At 40.6% G+C, this 20,700-nt stretch overlaps 1 protein-coding gene across 1 annotated transcript in view; it reads right to left on the reverse strand.

Annotated features, from left to right (window-relative positions):
- Nucleotides 1-20,700, reverse strand: part of PLBD1 (phospholipase B domain containing 1) — a 39,325-nt gene that overhangs the window by 14,900 nt on the left and 3,725 nt on the right. The window contains exons 2-4 of the mRNA XM_075723952.1: nucleotides 14,901-15,120; nucleotides 7,472-7,555; nucleotides 5,368-5,506 (exon numbers count right to left, since the gene is read on the reverse strand). Of these exons, the coding sequence (XP_075580067.1) occupies nucleotides 5,368-5,506; nucleotides 7,472-7,555; nucleotides 14,901-15,120 (443 nt within the window). The remainder of the gene's footprint in view (nucleotides 1-5,367; nucleotides 5,507-7,471; nucleotides 7,556-14,900; nucleotides 15,121-20,700) is intronic.

Here is a 20,700-nt window from a genome sequence, read left to right on the forward strand (position 1 = left end):
ACTTTTTAGTCAGAAGGCTGAATTCTGTATTATCCATCTGCTGTTTTGGCAGAGAGAATAACCAACAGGAAAACCAAAAATAATGTAAACTCTAGTCCATATATCCCAGGGGAAGGAATTAGACCTTCCCACAATGCCTGCCAAGACAAGTGAGAGAAATAAGCCATTCTCACAACGAAAATCATGCATCGCAGAAGGCCCTAACAGCAGCTATAGTTTCAGGAAGAAATCCAAGGCAAACTTTCATATATGTTACATTGCTTTAGCTCATTGTGTTTTTGCTGTAAGGACCCAAACAGGGAGCAAAGGCCACAACTGATAAACATCAATAGATGTATCTTTGGATAGTTTTAAGCAATTCACTGGCACAAATCGTTTACAAACAAGTCCCAACAACTCCCCCCATACAGAGGAACTTAGCACTGTTTCAGCACAGTTTTTCCCCATCCAGCTGCACTTAGAGGTCTGCAAGCCCACCACACAATGAGGAGAAGCTGTTTTCCAATGTCCAGTTTACACAGGCATTACTGTACAGTACCACCAGGAGGGGAGCAAACAGGATTGCATATGAGAATGCTCAGCCAGCCCTGAGACATTTTAATTGTACTTGCCATCCATTTGGCAAGTACATACTCTCCTCCGTAAAACCTGCCTTCATTGCAACATCTACAGGTAGCTACATTGATACTGCTGCAACATCACTTGGAATTGCCTGTATATTTTTAAAAATAAGTTTCACATTTCTATGCTATCTTACAGTCGTTTCAAGTCAAAAATTCAGCAACTACTAGGAAGTCCATTCAAGCTAGAACAACAGGGCCAAGGAAGGAAGCTATCAGAACTATGTGCACAGAAAGGTGGCCAGAGAGCAGGAGGAAAGACCCACTCAAACAAAGAAGCAAAGGTTATGTAGACTCCTAGAGCTCCACTGGGTGAGATTAGGCTGCCAGCTCCCAAAGCCAGCCAAAATAGCAGAGAAGTAAGAGAGGAACTAGGTTGCTAAGTACCCACTAGGGTTCTGCTTTCATTCCCCTTTTGAGTAGCAAGAAAATCTTGTTCTGGTTTATTTCCAAGAACTCATTGCTCTGCTTAGATAAACCTGGTTTTGTGTTTAAGATTGTCTGATGCTCAGCGACAGCACACGAGCACAGTCCACAGAGCTTCTCTGGAGGCTCAGTAAAACAATGCATCCAAACAGAAGACTTGGGCATCCGCAGTGCGGGCCAAATCTGGGAATTTCAGGAGTGGCCTGAGGCATCTACCAGAAGGCTGAGCGCCCCAGTTTGGGAATTACTACAGCCAGTTTCCAGAATATATGGAGAATTCTTCCTGGGAGGAGTTAATCAGTGTCTACCAGCAAGAATTAGATGAAAAAAAGGTGTGCATCCTAAGTGCATAATATAGGGCATATTACAATCTTTTGTAATCACCTTCTCCCATCTCACACAGCAATGTCAGGAAAACTCCTTGCATGCATGGGTTACAACCTGAAGAAGAATGAATGAATGAGCTAAGTTGACAAGCAGAGAGGTGGTATAGCCACAACAAGACAAAAAGTCCTTTCACTAGAATGTGTGGCTCCTCCTCTAGGGTACTGTCCTGAATAGCAAAAAACACAAAACAAAAACACCAAACAAACAAACAAAAAAAATAAATTGAGTTTGACTTACATCAGCTGTCAGGAGAAATAAACACAGAAAGGGGAACAGATAGGAGAGAACCAACCTTAAAGGCTTGTCTACATGGGACATTAAAATAGACATTATTCTGTAACAATTGTTTTCCAGTAACTCCCCCATGCATGAGCATTCTCAATACAAAATAAGGAAGTACAAATAAAGAGCTGTCCTAGAATCATTGTACTACTTAAAACTGACACCTCCTTATTCAAGAGTAATTTCCTTGTGTAGACAAGCCCAAGATTAATCACAGCGTTGGTAGAGCATTAGGCAGATGAAAAGCCTTAATGTTCTTTGAGTGCCCCTCCTTCAGAAATTGTCTTGACAAAAGGGTTGGGTTTGTTTACTAGATATAAAATGTTGCTAAACCAGATGGAATAATGTCACACTTTAACATGAAAATGTATTCAGATTTTGACATCATTCTTAATGATACCTGTAAATATCAAACTCAAAATACAGAAATTTACAATATACATTGCCTTCATGAAGGTCTCAATGGAAGCACCTACCTAAAAATGGCCCTGCAGGAAAAAAAACTTCATGCAATTAAAAAAAGTTTAGAACAGTACACTCCAAAACATATGCTTCATACATATAGGAATTTTAAAAAAAAAAAAAATCAAACAGTTCAGAGTCCACACCAAATTTTCTTTCTGTAGTAAGGCTCAATTATTTGTGGCAGACACAATGGTTCTACAATATTCAAGTGAAGTAGACCTGAAGTTTAGGGGAAAAAAGGAAATGGAACATCTATGATTTCAGAGTGGCCTATGTGCACATAATCCAACTCTCATTAAGCACTATGTGGATTTGGCATAGCTTCAAACTACTACGTGTTACATAGGACAATGGAGAGTCAGATCTTTTCACTTGTCTTCCTCAAATAAATGCACATCAACTAATCCACCAAATGTAAAATTCCAACTACTTGCAAGTTTGAAAAGATATGTGCAGTGCTGATAAGAAATGTCAACACAAGAAATGTGTAAGATTAAAAGCAGATTAGCTACTGATAGAGCTTGCTTCCATTCTCCTGAAAAGGGAACTATTTTGTTCAACTTTGCCCAGTGTTGAAACCCACAGACTTTGTGTCACAGTCCCTTTTCTCCATCTTTTTGGTTGAGGGGAGATAAAAAAAGAAAATAAAACCACCACACAACCCACACACAAGATTAGAAATATTTCTAATGCTCATTACCACCACAAATACAAACTACTGCACCACCAAAGATGAAAAGATAAACTTGTTCCTGATTAAAAAAAAGTAATCCTTTCTATATGTGTATTGTTTTAGGATTATTATAATGAAACAAAAGTAGTGTCTACCAAAGGGAGGGAGGGAAGAAGAGACTCTCAAAGGAAAACATGCAATAGGAATGAGATTTGCTTTTAAAAACATGCAGAATTTGTTGTGGGAGCTTTTGGTAACGAGTTTAATTATTCTTTAAGGTGAGAAATGAGTAATGGAAATAGTAAATACTTGTTACTGCAGTTGTTGCCCAAAGAAAGATCAAAACAACATTGGATGAATTGAACGAAAGTGTAATACTTAGAAATAAGAAAAAAAAAAAAATCATCTATTAGGTGAATTTATTTGCCAAACATTACTAACAATCTAAGGGATTAAATCAAACATTCTTATAATATGTACTGCAAGAGCAAAGTTGAAAACAGCCTCTTTGGAGGACAGATGTTCTATAATCACAAGGAATAAGGAAGATGCTGTTGGTCTTCTGAGGGGGGTGGGGAGGTGGTTTGTTTGGTTTTTAGTCTTTTTTTTTTTAAGTGCCAACAGTTTACAGAAGCTGGGCTGATTTTCAGATAAGTGGATGTGTCACAGCTAGACTACTAGTCAGTAACATTGCTTCTGCACCTGTTTTTATTGTCCGTGTAAACTCAGAGCAACAATCTTCAAGCTCTTCATTTCCTGAAGGGGATCCTAACAGCTGTAAATATGTACACAAATAGCACTGTTGCCTAATCTCCAAAAGTATTTGAAAAGTAGCATGGTATCCAACAAAGTGAACTGCGTGTACTTTTGCAGAGCTGACAGGTATCATGGTGATGCATAGGAAAACCAAATATGTAGGTGCAAAAGCAGCTGTCCAAACTGTACTCAAAGGTAAGAGACTGATGTTAACTTACTGGCTCTGGCACACAGAGGAACCTGCAGCACCATCTCAAGTGAGAAATACATACACAGGGAAAATTTTTGCTTTTAATAGAGACATGGATCCCAACATAGGAGATAATGCCAAAAGCTAAAATTGTGAATGGCATAGGAAGGAGTCAAAAAAAATCCCACCATCTGCTCCAGGCACATTTGGGAAAAGAACTATGTACATCCACTGCATATAATTCAAAAATAGCAGACATATTTCAGTCTGAACAACATGTTTGAACTTTCAATAAATGCACCACTCTTATATAGGCATGCTGATGAGCTATCTGAAAAGAGGATTAAGAATGACTTGGTCACTTCAGAGGTCAGTGCTTTTTAGTATCAAATACACAGTTAAATAAGTATCAGGGAATACACATTGCAGGTAGGACATGCCTATTATAAATAAATAGCTCGGGCACAAGCTAGCACCTTCCCCTCCGCCCATATGAATCTAAAGGATTCTGAAGCAGCCAAAAAAATTTATGAGCTTTGCAGGGCTCTTCAGATACAGGTGTTATGAAAGAGAATTAATGAGTTCTTTTCCTAGAAAGTCAAGGTTTCTTAGTATCTTCCCTACAACTCAGGCCCATCAGGATGGATCCTTCCATTATTATGAAGTCTTTTCATTTGAGCTAATTCCCCATTCATGAAAGCCCCAGAACACGTTCTACGCAAGGAGGAGTTCTATGCATTTTACTGAAACTCAACTGTTTAGCACTCCCTACTTCTCTAAATTCTTGATATGGTTAAACCAAGACAAAAGGAGTCAACTACAATTACTCAAGTCCTCTGTCTCACATAGAGAAACCTATTAGACACTAGACTTAAGGACAGCATTGTAATTACAATAGTTCTACTGGAGTTAAAGGAGCTCTGCTATTGCACACAAGCTGATGATCCAGAACACAATTTAACTGAAATTAAAAAAAAAAAAAAAAATCCCCCACACAACAACCACTCATACCCCATTTGGCCTGCCACAGCACTGACCATATATTTTGTAATGGAAGACTTAGAAGACAGAAAAGGAGAAGACATTTAGCAACATAAAACATACTCCAAAACTGAGAGGCTTTTAAGATTTGAAAGCTGATGCTTGGAAATATGAATGAAGGCTTTAATACAGTCCCTACGTGCTGATTCATGCTGTTGCAGCTACTCTTTATACCTAGCGGGTCATTTGCTCAAGAATAATTGTAAAGTGATGACAGCAAGCACTTTAGAAGTGTCTGTCCTTCCAACATTCAGGCATGGATACAAAAGCCACACCCAATCTAATCAGCACGTGACTGCCCAGGGTTCCAAGTCCAGTGCGAAGGATCTGTGGTGACAAGATCTGAGTGCTCAGTCACATTATCTACATTGAACAGCCACTGAAGTTTTTGTAGAATGGCATGCAGAATGAGTACTTGCCACTAATTACCCTCTTTTTTTTTTTTTTAAATAGCGGATTCCCTTCTCCCATCTTTGTCCTCTGGCATCCCATCCCCAGCTACTGAAAAAGAGATGCGGTAATCTTACTGTTTGTTTCTGTAGTTTAGCCCACTCGAGGGCTCCCATGTACAGACCATCCAACTGTGCAATAATATAGCCAGCATGCCTCCAAAAGGGGTCATCCTTATTATTTCTGATTTGTTGTCTTGTCCATTGATCTTGTTTCCTGCGGAGGAACAAACAGGTTGGGGTTTTCTTGGTTTTGTTTTAGAGTATAATTGATAATGCAGGGAAAGGATAAACGTATTATGACCCAGATGATCCAACCTTCTTAGGGTTTTGAGGCAAATGATGCTTTGAAGTCCTGCAGACATAAATGTTATATCCTCTGGGTGCAAATGTTCAGATCCATGCAACATACCCTACAGTAGCATGCCTCTACCAGACTTTAGTATCAAAGAAAGAGTCGGACTTCACCTCTGTGGGGGAACTCCGCTACACCAGATCTAGCAACCCCTTATGGTCAGTAAAGGGAAACAAGCCTGTGATAGGTCAGATGAACCATTCCCTTTTAAATGCCTATTTAAGGATAAAATAGACTGACCTTTGAAGAGCCTATTTCTCTCCCCTACATATAACTGCAATGAAGGCATGCTACTGCTGGTGCTTAAACACTGCCTAAGAGCCATTGCTACCCTCTGAGGAAAAGATGGGAGGCCAAACACAACCATCCCATGTGCCAAATCCAATCAAGAGGCTACTAGCCAAATAACCCAGGTTTAGAGCATGAGGCAACACAAGCTGAACAGACCGTAGGGCAAGAGCAGCCAACATTGTAAGGATCTCCCAGAGTTCCTTCCTTTGCTGTGCGCAAAGGCCCACAGAAGAACCACAGTTGTTGAGTGAGTGAGGACCAGATTCCAGCCTCTTCAATCCTCCTCTATCTATCCATCCAGCATTATGGACAGTGGGGCGGGGCAGGGGAAGAAAAAAAAAAGGGGGGGGGGGGGAAGAGGGAGAGAATGAACCTGACAAGGAAGCAAACTCTTCCAATAGTCTATGGGTGACAAAACCAGCCAGATTTAGCTTTCTGGAAGTAAGAAGATGCAAGAAGTACGTCAGAGGAAACAGGGATATGGTCAGAGCATTCAGGGCTAAAGACAACGCAGCAGCCCATATTGCAAGACTGCTATTAAGTAAAGCAGCGATGCAGAAGTCCAGGATACAGGCAACAGAAAAATGATACAAGGCCACCTAGTATTTTCCCCCATCCTCCAACAGTGCATCTTGGGGGATACAGCTCCTATGCTGAGTCACTCTGGAAAAAAACCCATACACATTGATATTCTAGCTAGCCTATTTTTTCTTACAAGGAGGACAGCAATGCTGAAGAATGATAGTAAGAGAGCACTAAGACTTTTTTTCTCTTCTTTTTGGATAAGCTAAAACCAATCAACTTTATATATATGCACCAATAACAGAATTAGTCAGATACATAACCCCTTGGGGAAAGCACAAGACAAGGGGAAGGTGGAAAAAATAGTCCCCAGAAATGACCAAAGTTTCACAGAAATATTTGTAATGGAAGAAAACATAAAAGTCTAAGGAGATTTAAATAAGCGGTAATCACAGTTGAGTCTCCCAGTACCTGGCCTGATTCTTGTCCCACTTGTAGCTTCCCACCAGTGTAGCTGCATTGTTTGAACAGAATTACTTTTGATTTATACAGCTGAAGAGAAAAGGGAATCAGGACTTTTGTGATTAGAATAGAATTTACGTCAGTGGTAGAATAAACAAAATTCTAACCTAACAGAGGAAGGAAAGGATACACAGTGCTAAAAAGATTAAGGTGCCAAGAGACCACACTGTTCAGTATGACATTCAAAATACCAGCTTTTTAGAAAAGGATTTTGACTAGAATGACATTCAGAATTCATTGGCATTATCCACACTCCTTTGTAGCAATGGTTTTAAACATTTCTTTGAAAGAAACAGAATTAGGGAAGGGCATATGCCCTTCTTCATGTACATTTAGAATTTTTTTTTTTACACTAATGGCATTCAATCAGAGGGAAAGGAAGCATATATTTTTCTTTAGCCCATAAGGAAGAGAATAAAAAACCCTTGAAAATTCTGTCACCCTCCATCCCCAAGTCTTGAATAATTTCTTTTCTAATAACTAAATACATACGCCATAAAATTCTGAACTCCACTTCGAATGGTGGGATTCTTAATTAACTGCGGGTACATATTTGCAGCATGGTCATACATGTGCCTGAAAGAACAAGAGTAGCAGAAGTTATCCTTTTGCATCTTCACTTCCTTTTCTTTACCAAGCCATTCAACAAGTATTGACAGACAAGCAGCACAGCCCACAAAGTAAGCTCTTCCTAATCACAGAAGTTACTTCATATCTTTAATGCATGACAAACAGCAAAGGTAACACAAATGGATTGTGAGATTTAACTTAAAATAAACAACCTTGCTAATACCTGCTCAAACTGCTGTACAATGGAAAGAGAAGCAAGAATGTGATTGAACTACTTCATGGCAAAACTTCACATTCAGGGAGTATCATAGGCCAGAAGTATCTTGGAGGACTTAACACGTTAATTTAAATCACAACAAAAACAGTTTACTGGAGAGCTATTCTATTCAGAACCAAGACAACACAGAGGTGTGGAGAATATAATTTGCCGATTCAGTTGTGAGAGAGAATTTGAGCCTGAAATCTATCAGGTTTTACTTACCATTAACCATGTTCCTTCCCTACCAAGCTAAAACTCTCTATTTTAAAGCATGTATACATTGATCCTACATGATCCCACAGAAACTCCTACTCATGCCAGCCCTAAACAGATTCAGCTTTATGGACACCAAAATTATTGTGATTTTTTTTTGTTGAATGCAGTTAGCTGTTTCATCCCCATTAACTAATAGAAACAAAAGTTGTAGGGGTTTTTTTTGGTTGTTTGATTGGCTGGTTTTTGTTTGTTTTGTTGAAGTGAAGCACTTTACATTTCAAGATGAAATATAAACTGCCAAAAATTGCTCAGGAGCCCAAAAGTTAAAGTGACCCTTCCATTTTAGGTCAAATGTAATAGTCTGATTCAAGTCAAATCAGAACTTCTGGATTTTCTCATTCTGTTAATTTTTTCTCGTATTAACATTTCATAATTTGGGTCAAACTTAACAAACATTTTTTTTGCCACTGAATTAAAAAAAAAAAAAAAAAAAGAGGAGAGGAGAGGAGAACAATATTTAGTTCTAGGTGGAAATTAGCACAAAATTATTTTGCTGAAGTCTGGAGTTGGTAGAACTATATCAGTCATCAGTAAAATTAGCTCCTACCAAGTGCTGAGAGAATGAAAACAGAACTAAGAAACAGATACCAGCCTCAAGGAAAGTACACGCCAGCAGGACAGAATTCCCTGTATTAAAACTCATTGAGGACAACTTCCTCTGAGAGGGATGCAGACAGGAGCTCTTCCCAGTTTCCCTCAGGTCATAATTCGAGAATACAGCCAGAGATGATTGAATTGTTTGCTGATAATTAGAAAAATCATCCATTGACCTTTTCCCCTCTCTTTCTGTCTCCTGCCCCATTCCCAGCTGTTTAAGTACTTGATTGCATGACCCTGCTGCCTTATCTCAGCTCTGGTACCATTCTGACTACCAAATCTAATTGTTGGCATACATTCAGGCAAAACACTAACACAGAAAAAAAAAAAAAAAAAGAATATATAGGAATATATTTTTCTGGCAGTTCGTAGTTTGGATTAGGTTGTTATGTAGACAGATAAGCAGCAGAGGTGGTACAAGAAGGCAGCCCTCTACTGTGTTAGTAAATGAACTGATGCATGTCAGGGCCAGATCAGTGCCAGGGCAGACACAAGCTGGGGGGTTAGATCTGTGGAGGGAGGTGCTGGGGCAAGAGAGAGGAGCATTCAGCAGCTTCACACTGTTACACCTTTCATGAAACTGCAGCTATAGTATCAATTTTAGTTCTAGAGTTTCCCGTCTCCTGTTTAACACAAGACTACATGCCATAATCATAACCTACTTCTTGAAGAGGACAAGTTGAAGGGACAGATCAATATTCTCCACCTCTGCAGTCACTGGCAAATAAAAATCCAAAGTCATTTTAGGAAGGAAATTATAGTATAACATGCTTCATGCTACAAGTCAGAGCTCTCATGGCACTAGAGAAAAGGAGCAAATAGCATGAGACAGTCCATTTGGCAGGTGGTGATGAGAACCAGATGAGGAGGATAAAAACAGCCAGGATACTACACTAATCACTGCCTAGGCCAGGACAGATGATCAGGCTTCCAGGTTCAACCATCAGCTCTACTCTCTTCATTTTGCACTCAAAGGTTATGCAACACAAGGCAGTTTTTTTACACTAGTGGTATCTTTAAGCTGTGATGACTGATGTAAAGACTGGGTTAGTTCAGAATCAGGGGACTGAAAACAGCTTCTTTAATGGCCTTCCTTCTTGTATATGCTAACAGAGGACATACAATTCCTGGAATTGATTTTTCTTTTTTAAATGCCCAAGGTTATTGAGAATTTTCCCCTAGTTGCCCTGGTTTGGTTTTTGGTTTGTTTGGGTTTTTTTTTGCTTTAACAAAGCTTCTATGTGCATGGCTTGCATGTTTTGCAAGGGTATTATCCCCTGAAGTAAATTGGATCATTATAGTAAGGTAAGGCTTTGCAACTGTATCTAAGGCCAAATGCAAGGCAATTACAAAGCTGGGACAAGAATTCAAAGTCTAAAAACAGCAAAGCAGAGCCCTGCTTCTTCAAATTAGAGAGGAAGATGACAGGACTCAGGTCAGCTGAGGTTATACCAGAAAAAAAAAAAAAAAGAGTACAATTAATGTTGCTTCAAATTTAAATACTGCTCTTCGGCACCTGGCGTGCCCCAATTGGAACTGAGTAGAAGTATGTGCCCAACGTCACAGATTTGTATGTGCCCTGCCATTCCCCAACTAAAGTGAGGCCTCATTAACACTTCTGTTTGTGATGGGGGAAGAGAATTCATATCCAAGAAAACCAGGGCAAACATCTTTGGCTGGATGATAGGACTGGACCTTACAGAGAGGTGAAAGACTGGTGATAAAAACAAATGTCTGATCTCCAGACACTACAGACACTAGAATTGGATTTATTCCACCCCTAACTGTGTGTTTTCAAAATAGACAGCTACTATCTGAATCAGGTGCCGACACTAGAAAGATGAATCATGCTCTAGAAAAGGCCTGTGTTTCTACCCTCACTTGTAAACAGATCTGACTAAGTTAGTTATTGCTTTTTCTACCACAGATCTATATAGCTAGAGCTGAAATTATTTCTTCCCCAGTAATCTGGGATAAAACAGTCCCAGCATGGGGTATTTTTTGTTTTGGTTTTTTTTTTTAAATGTTTGTCTTACATTCTGCTTAGGTTCCTACTAAGGACAAAGCGTACACTTTTAGGAGAGATACCTTATCACTCTTTTGCTTGCACCATGAGGCCTAGCTGTGTCTAGAAAACCTCCTTCATGCCCTAAGTATAATGCAAGAACTAAGCTAGCCAAGAATTCCTGGAGACCTCCAAATTGCAGGCACTGTCAAGCTGGAGCTCCTGCTCACCAGACAGCTTCTGCAGGAACCTGTACTTCAACTTGGGATCAGGGTTGCAATGTATCCTTCCCAATAATGCATCACATCAGAGCTCTTCCAGGTAGGACTTCAGGGTTTCTGCAAAGAGCCACCTTGGGTCATTTCTACTTCATGGAGACATTGCCACAAACAGATGCAAGACAGCTAGAGACCCTGGAGTTGTTCAGGCTACAGGTAGCAATGTGCTAGAGGGCACTGCAATTACCCAGGCATACCCAATGTATTCACACTGGGGGGCTGTGCCTGAGCCACCTGAGGTGGTGCTTGTACAGGCAAGTGACACAAGCATCTTCACTCCAGTAGCTAAGTGGCTGTTGATGCAAATAAAGCTTTCACCACAGCCAAACACATTGTTACACTCTTCCTTCTTGTTACCAAGTTTTTAAAAAGGAAGGTTGAGCTGTGTGCAGCTACTGTGGGCACTGATGTCTGCAAAAGCAGGATGAGAGTGTTTAGAGACACCCTCTCATAAAAGAAGTCACAGTGGTGCTAGAGAGCTTCCCTGAAGACAGGCCGAATGGGCCAGGTGGTCTGATGGGAACAGAATTACAGATTGGGAAAGACTGTTTCCCAGTTTTACTTCAGAAGACTTGTGTAACTGTCCCAAAGAAAGAACATCTGCCTGCATGTTAATTAGGATTCTGTGAATCTCTAGGTGAGATAAAGAAGGAGAAGTGGAGCTCTGAGAGCAATCTTAACATCTGCAAACTTCATGCATTCTCACTACTCCTGTGGTTCAGGAAATTGCAAACACACTGTATAAGAGGATTCATTTGTTGCAGTTTGCTGAATAAAAAAACCACAAAGGACATACAGCTAAAACCTGAAGTAGTAGGTTGTCAGTCTTCTCAAGGGTCAGGGGAGTACATCACTAATTCATCTCTGCTCCTTAGCTGGAGCATTTTCAATAGGTATTCTGAGCTTCAAAGAGAAGCCCTCTTAATCAAAAATAGCTTTACAGGACCTGACAGAAAAAGTTTATATTCATAACCCCCAGCGAGAAATATGCTTCCACTGCAGGTACAGATGTACAATGGGGCAAAGACATAGCCAAAACCCAAATTCAGACGGTATGTATAGTATTTGATAGTCATTTTAATGATGGTAAGCATTTTCAGATTTTGCACTGTGAAAGGATTTCTCGGTGGATTTCCTCAAAAAGTTTCCTCAGAAAAGGCAGGCTTTGGCTACTTCTGGTTTTGCATCTTAACCCGCTCTCACACTTAAACTCCTTTAAAACAGTTGAGTTTCCCACTTTGCTTAAAAGCCAAAGTCTCAAACCCTATTTTTCCACATTACAGACCCTCAACTTTACTTCCACAGACTTTAAGATCTCTGTTCATTACTATTTCTGCTATATCCACTTCTCTACAAAGGGCTACTCAGTGCTGGAGCTGGTAGCCCTACAGTAACAACAGCTAGGGCTGGGAACTAGCCTTAGTAAGCACCTGATCTAGAGAAGGCAAAAGCCTTGAGCAGAATAACTTGTGGGTACCTTCACTTCTGTGAACCTTCACTTAACACCCATGGAAAAAACAAAGGGGAAAAACTCCCTCCCCTAAACCTAAGCATAGACTAGGACATCAAAGTCCCTGCAGACACTGTTTCACATTCAAACCATGTTTAAAGGAATGGGCATATACTTAAGTTTGTTTAAAAGACAGCCAGGAAGACTTATAAACCTACTGTGGAAGCAGAAGGGGAACAGGGTGTAGGTTGTTGCTACTAGAACATCACTTGCCATCTAATTGAGCTTAGCATGGATTGGTCTCTCTATGTAGTATAACAAAGCTTAAGCTTAACCACTTAGAGATGAGTACACCTAGGTACAGCCTTAGTGAAAAAAATCTGTTGAGCAATACCCAATTCTAACAATATTCTAGATGTAATGCTAGCATCCCCCAGATCCATACATAGTTCACAAACTGACTGAATAGTGTGTAACAGTAACCTCATGCCAAATAATCCAACAACATCCAACCAGATCTCTCACGTACTTAGTTTCCTTTCCTACCTGAAGTATAGGTTGTGCACTCAGAACTCTAGGATTCCTTTACTCTTTCCCTCAGAAGTGTTTTGTTATTGACAAATATTACTTCACTGAATTTCCTTTATACTCTCCAGAGACCTAGCTGCCTCTCCAGCAAAGTATACTAGAGAGTCACATTAACATATCATATGATCAGAGAACTATCCTTAAATCTTAACTGATCTTAAAATGCCTTACTAATTAAATTAATATCATCTTGTCCAGCAGCCATATCTGACAATTGTTTGACAGACAACCTTCCCCTGCTGCCCTGTTCAATGCAGCCTATGGGTATTTATTTTAGTGTTCTGGAAGCAAAGCTAGTGAAGCCAAATTCATGTCACTGCATCCATCACAGGCATCTCCCAACTACTCCCCAGCCACACATCAGAATTTGGGAATTTTTCTTTTCCTATGACTAAGTTGATAGAGGAAAAGATGGAGCTTGTTCAACAACAAGCCACATGTCATGTTCTTAGCTATATCACCAGCTATATCCTACCAGTTAGTATGTGTCGTGGTTTAGCCCCAGCCAGCAACCAAGCACCACGCAGCCGCTCGCTCACTCCCCCTACCCTGATGGCATGGGGGAGAGAATTGGAGGAGTAAGAGTGAGAAACACTCCTGGGTTGAGATAAGAACAGTTTAATAATTGTAATAAAGTAAAATACTAATGATAATAATAACAGTACAATAATGATAATAATAATATACAACGCAAGTGATGTACAATGCACTTGCTCACCACCTGCTGACTGATACCCAGACAGTTCCCAAGCAGTGATCGGTGCCCCCCCAGCCAACTCCCCCAGTTTATATACTGAGCATAACGTCACATGGTATGGAACAGCCCTTTGGTCAGTTTGGATCAACTATTCTGGCTGTACCCCCTCCAAGTTTCTTGTGCGCCTGGCAGAGCATGGGAGGCTGAAAAGTCCTTGACTAGCATAAGCAGTACTCAGCAACAACTAAAACATCAGTGTGTTATCAGCATTCTTCTCATCCTAAATCCAAAACACAGCACTATGTCTGCTACTAGGAAGAAAATTAACTCTATCCCAACTGAAACCAGGACAGTATGTCATAGTGCCATTCCGTCTTCTAACTTAGTCAAGGGAAGAACAGGGTTTGGTTTGGGGATTGTTTGGTTTGGGTTTGGTTTTTTTTTTTCTTTTTTAAGAAAAGAAACTGCTCTGGATTCATAACAAGTACAAAATCCTGTCAGTTTTCATAGACCTACATTGCAGGAGAGATTCAGTCCCTCGTCTTCTCTTCAAAGGGCTTTCAGGAGTACACTGACCCTTCTAGACACACACCTGTCTGCCTTCAGGCCTATCAGTATATCAGCTTTTTTTTTTTTTTTTAATTTGTCCAAAAGAGATTAAACTCCCCATGCCGTGAAGTTTCAGTATCTGCTCCCCAGCAGTTTCTTGACAGTGTTTGGCAAAAAAAGTCCTTAGGGAAGCCCTGCAACCCTTGCTAGCAACACCCCTCTCTGCCTGATCTGCTCTCAATTATCTCATCTGTTGTTGGTCAGTCTCCTAACTATAGGCTGAGGAGATAACTATTCTTTCTGCTACCCCTTTTGTAATTATTTACAACACAGGGCTTATGCACTTCGTTACACATACACTATTCTGTGATTACACTACTTAATCAGTAATATAGATACAGTACTCATCTATCTCACCAAGTTGTTAGGAGAGCCTGCAGGATGAGGAGAAGGCACATCTTGATCCCATAGTGAAGATGCTATACCTCATACCTGCTACTAATTAAAAGAACAGCACACAACTGCAAAAGGTATCATTAGTTTAAATGGGTGGGAATTAAGGGAAAAGAAAAAACAAACAAACAAAAAACTCACAAGTATACAGAAATCCACTGGAACTGTCATAAGTCGAGTTGCTTCCTGAGGTACTTACGGAGCTGTGAGATAGCCTTCCAAGAAGCCAGCTGCATACATGATATCTTCATTGCTTAAGGTCTGACTGCCATAGCCTGCTCTGATCTCCAGAACTCCCCAACCTGTTGTCTGTATAGTGTTGTTGTAGAAACCATAGGCATCTCCACGCCTGTCCAGTATATTCTTGACCTGAAGTGTTTTTTCAGCTCTATTCCAGTACACAGTTGCATAGCGGATTTCTATGGCAGAGGACAAAGGGGGCAAGGTAAACAAACAAACAAACATGAGTAGGTATTTCCTATGTAATACTGAAATGTCAAGACAGTATTTTGGCAATTTAAAAAAGTTGATTTGATAGCTTTCCATTAGGTTTAGTTCTACTATGGAGAGCAACACTAATGTTAACATACTGGAAAGTGGCATAGGAACTGGAGTTTTACCAAGACAAAAGCTTATAGCTAAATATTCTCATGTTACTCTTCTGGAAGTTATCTACAACTCTTTCAGTATAGAGCTCCAACACAGCTGAGTCTTGACATAAAATTCAGAAAAGTATTTCTTTACCTGGCCCAGAAGAAAACCTATGCAAATCTTACTGAAAGTAACTTTAGAAGACAGCATGCCTTAGCAACTGCAAAAGATTATAAGATACTGTTGACTTTGTTTTCTACCTAAAGATTCGAAAGGCTACAAAAGTTTTCTAAACTGTCTTTCCGGGCAATAATCCTCGAGGTGGCATTACTGAACAAGAGCACTAGAACTCAGTGGATCACGGGCTTAAAGACAAAAGCACCACAGGTATGCAATCCTTTATAAGGCACACAATTCCTATCACCCAGCCAGAATAGAATCGATCCCAAGTGTGAGATGGATGCGAAGGAAGGGCACTAGACTGTTCAGAGTTCTACTTGGACCATTGTTTAAAGAACCATTCTTCATTAGTTGGGTTTTAATCCTGATGAGCTGAAGAACAAAGAGCAAGGTAAGTTGCTTTCCAAAAACACCCTACAACTGTAATTCAACCTTCCCTAAGATGGGACTTGATTACATCAGATCTCTATTCATGACTGATCAAATCACTACTACAGCATTGCAAGTGAAAAGAGGTAAAAAATAATGAGTCAGAGTTCCCAGAATTATGTGAAAAGTTTTAAGGGATAAGCTCATAAACACTTAGAACTACTGAGAAACCAGCAATGTTTTTATTCCCCTGACCCTTCTCTAGTGTGTGGCAACTAGTCCTGCCCGTTTACAGCAAGAAATTATGATTTGGTTACTACTCCTCACAACAATTAATTTTGTGCATCATGCCCATAACAGCTGCAAAATTGAGAGCTAGATCTAATTCTGGATGGTTTCAGACAAAATACTTAGTATGCATGCTATGATAATGAAACTATTAAAAAAGCAATATAATGTCAGCACAATACCTAATGCTCTTCAAAATCTGTAAGTAAAATGTTTGTGATTAAGCAGCTAGTTTGATTTCAAATTAAGTGCATCCACTTTATTCAGTACTCTAAAACATAAAGAAGCTATTTTTATGAACAGCCATGACGTATTTGAATAAAGAGGCAAAAACATTTTCCAAGAACCAAACTCCTTCTCCAACTAATCACTTTGACACAGCAGTTACTTAGTTGCTTTAAGCCAGTTTTCATCCATTTTACCAGACTGTTGAATTATCTGCATCATCCAACAGTCAGAAAGCTGTTATCTCCTAGTGTTCCAGTAAGAATAGCTAAAACCGTTTCTTACTGAGAATCACAAAATGGCTGAGGTTGGAGGAGACCTCTGGAGATCATCTTGTCCAACCCCCCTGCTCAGGCTCGGTCACCTACAGCAAGTTGCCTAGGATCACGTCCTGACAGGTTTTGAGTATCTCCAAGGATGGAGATTTTTACAACCTCTGTGGGCAACCTGTACCAGTGCTTGCTCACCCTCATAGTAAAAAAGTATCTCCTGATGTTCAAAGAGAACCTCCTGTATTTCAGTTTGTGTCCATTGCCTCTGGTCCTGTCACAGGGCACCACTGAAAAGAACCTGGCTCCACCTTCTTTACATCCTCCCTTCAAGTATTTTTACACATTGAGATCCCCCTTGCACCTTCTCTTCTGCAGGTGGAGCAGTCCCAGCTCTCTCAGCCATTCCTCACATGAGAGATGCTCCAGTCCCTTAATCACCTTCACAGCCCTTTGCCATACTCTCTCCAGTAGCTCCAGATCTCTCTTGTACTGAGGAGACCAGAACTGGACCCAGCACAGCAGACGTATCCTTACCAGTGCTGAGCAGGGGGGAAGGATCACCTCCCTCAACCTGCTGGCAACGCTCCTCCTGATGCAGCTCAGGAGATAGTTATCCTTTTGCCACAAGGGCACACTGGTGGCTCCTGTTCAGCTTGGCATCCACCAGGACCCCCATGCCCTTTTCTGCAAAGCTGCTTTTGAAATGGTCAGCCCCCAGCATATGTTGGTACATGGGGTTATTCCTCCCTGGGTGCAGGATTTGGCATTTGCCTTTGCTGGACTGCATGAGGTTCCTGTCAGCCCATTTCTTCATCCTGTTGAGGTCTCTCTGAATGGCAGCACGACCCTCTGATGTATGAGCCACTCCTCCCAGTTTGTATCATCAGCAAACTTGCTGAAGGTACACTCTGCCCCATCACCCAGATCATTAAGGAAGGTGCTGAACAGTACCAATCGCTGGCATACACCACTAGTTACTGGCCTCCCACTAGACTTTGTACCACTAAGCACTATGTCAGTCTTCACGACATACTAGAGACATTTATGTGAACAGGAAAAGCATTAGCAAGAACAGAATTTTAATAGGTAAGGAACTGGTTATTTCTTTCTCCCCATTCTATGAATAGAAGCTTTTACATGAATCTCTTTTTAGAGATGAAGTCATTTCAGGGACTTGGAACACAGTGTTTAAAAACATGTTATTCATCTGCCAGGTACTGAGGCTATTTAAAGGACAGACATGACAAACTTTGGATAACTCTTCAAGCAGCTATAATCTTACTTTTCTGTTGTCTCCTTAACTATCTTCTAGTAATACATGGGGCAATTGCTACTTTAGCTTAAGGGTAAACATAGGAATCACTCAGACTGAAAATCTATAAAAAGAAGAGCAGGCTGATAAGGGTCATCACTGAAGAAAGCCAAAGGCTATCTTACGAAGCTAAAGCTCACGTAAGCAAAGATGTCAGGGAAAGGGAGGTCCTGTGAAGAAGTGGTGCAAGGGGTCAGCACAGAACACAACTAACCTGTCCAGCAGTAAAGGGGAAGGCTGATTCCAACCAAGAAGCCCACTGCAGGGCAGAGGAGAGACAGACCACATGCCCAGTACACAAAGACAGCTGAGGAATGGGTAAAAAGAGCAAGAACAAAGTAGGGAAAAAGATGATCTTCCCATCTCTTCAGTAGGCTGTGGAGAGGTGGCAAGTAGTCAAGAAGAACCAGGGCAGCTGGGTATTGTTATTAGTGCCCATAGACTAAACAGGTGTGTCAAAGAAACATTCTTCTGCCTAAAGCAAAATATCCATTGCTTTCTTTTAAAAAAGAAGGCTGATGCCAGTGCCAGACAGACTGATCTGACACAGGTATTCTAACACAGCAGGCTGTGTTTCTTTCTTTTATTCTCTGCCAGAGCATGAGCACGCGGAGCTATTTTCAGAAGTCAGAACAAACTTTAAAATTACCCTTGGGAGTTTGCCCTGCCCCAACTTCACCTCATGACAAATTTAAACTGAAGAAAAGCAGGACTAGAAGAAGATGGGAGAGAAGAGTAAACATTAAGTTACAGGATAATTTGCAACAAATCTGGAGAGGTCTTTAGAGAAACAGCATCAAGGTAGCTATCATAGATGTGGCTTAACAATGATGCTGGAAGAGACCATTTCCATTACAGATTTTTTTTTTTCCACCTCATTAATTTTTATGTCGGTTTCTGCAAATCTAATTGCCCTGGTCTAAAGTGTCAAAACATCTACATATGAAATTGCTATGTTTATTTCAAGGAACATATATATAAACATACAGTAATCATTATAATTTAGAAGATAAGTCTTTATCTTGCTACAGATTGAGTTAAAACTACAAGCCTATAAATCTGTGTATGCTTAAAACACGCTTATGCTATAATGTAATCAAAGCATTTGCTATCACCCAGTCTGTTACAATTTTAATCTGCGTTCATCTAGACTAGCAGCACTACCTTTGCCAAGAAAACTATCCAGAACTGAAGTATAACATGGAATACAGATATACAAGAAGCAACTGCACATTTCCAAACAATCCCACATGTGTCCTGCAACAACAGGAACCTTCCTCTTGAACAATGCTGGCATTTTTATATTTATTTTTGGAGGTTGAGGCAGGGGCCCTAGCATCTCTTATCCCAGCAGTTGTATTGGTAACTTCTCACATATGCATCAAATGCAACATCTGCATGAATCTACAAATCATCCTTTTATCATCAAAGTTAGACTTCCTAGCGTGTAGCTGAGAGTGCTGACAAGTATTTCAGCCTATTGCCAGCTCTCAGGACTCTGAAGAACAGAAAAGACTGTGATAATCTGTGGCTATTCCATAATGGTATTGCTTAGAATAAGCTAAATAACAAGCCAAAGCACATGCTATTTACTGCGATGAATGACTCTAAATCCCTGGGCCTAGGGTAGGTCAGTGGAGTCACACTTCCCACCCCGTGCAGCTAGCCAGCCAGGAGAACTGCATAGCATCAGCAATGCGCAGCTCCACCACAACGACCAGTGCACTGTATGGTGGGAGACAAAAGTGGAGAAGTGCAATGACAAAACAAGCTTGGAAATAAACAAGTTCCTTCTCCTTTCTGCAGTCAGCAGGGACTGGGAGGAACCCTTCCTCAAATTGCCTGTTTTTAAAGATACATCAATGCTTCTCCCAAATAAAGATCCAGAAATAGGGACTACAGTTGGGAGCGTGCTGGAATTTCTTCAACAAGTGAGAAGTATCTGCTTTTTGCCAAGATTACACCCTAAATAATGGAAAAATGAAGATATGTCAGCTGTGGCTAGGAGGTGGTGGTAGTCCCCTTGCTTTTCAGGCTGAAATGCCAAATTTGTTCTCTGCCTTTTTGGCTCAATACAGGTATTACCAAGGTTATGTTAAAAGTGGAGCTTGTCTTTTATTTGGTAGCAGCAGGAGAGTGGAAATACATACATGTTCATGAGAATATACAGAAAGCAACTGTCCTGGTTTCAGCTGGGACAGAGTTAATTTCTTCCTAGTAGCTGGCATAGTGCTGTGTTTTGGATGTAGGATGAGAATAATGCTGATAACACAGTGATGTTTTAGGTGGTGCTAAGTACTGCTTATGCTAGTCAAGGACTTTTCAGCTTCCCATGCTCTGCCAGGTGCACAACAAACTGGGAGGGGGCACAGCCAGAATAGTTGATTCAAACTGACCAAAGGGGTATTCCATACCATATGATGTCATGCTCGGTATATAAGCTGGGGGGAGTTGGCCAGGGGGCACCGATCACTGCTTGGGAACTGTCTGGGTATCGGTCAGCAGGTGGTGAGCAATTGTATTGTGCATCACTTGCTTTGTATATTATCATTACTTTTATTATTATATTATTATTATCATTAGTATTTTACTTTATTTCAATTATTAAACTGTTCTTATCTCAACCCAGCAGTTTTCTCACTCTTTCTCCTCCGATTCTCTCTCCCCCATCCCATCAGGGTAGGGGGAGTGAGCGAGCGGCTGTGTGGTGCTTAGTTGCTGGCTGGGGTTAAACCATGTAACAGCAATTAAAGGAAATACTA

The sequence above is a fragment of the Pelecanus crispus genome, chromosome 1 (genome assembly GCF_030463565.1).
Source record: "Pelecanus crispus isolate bPelCri1 chromosome 1, bPelCri1.pri, whole genome shotgun sequence".
In the NCBI taxonomy this organism is placed as follows: domain Eukaryota; kingdom Metazoa; phylum Chordata; class Aves; order Pelecaniformes; family Pelecanidae; genus Pelecanus; species Pelecanus crispus.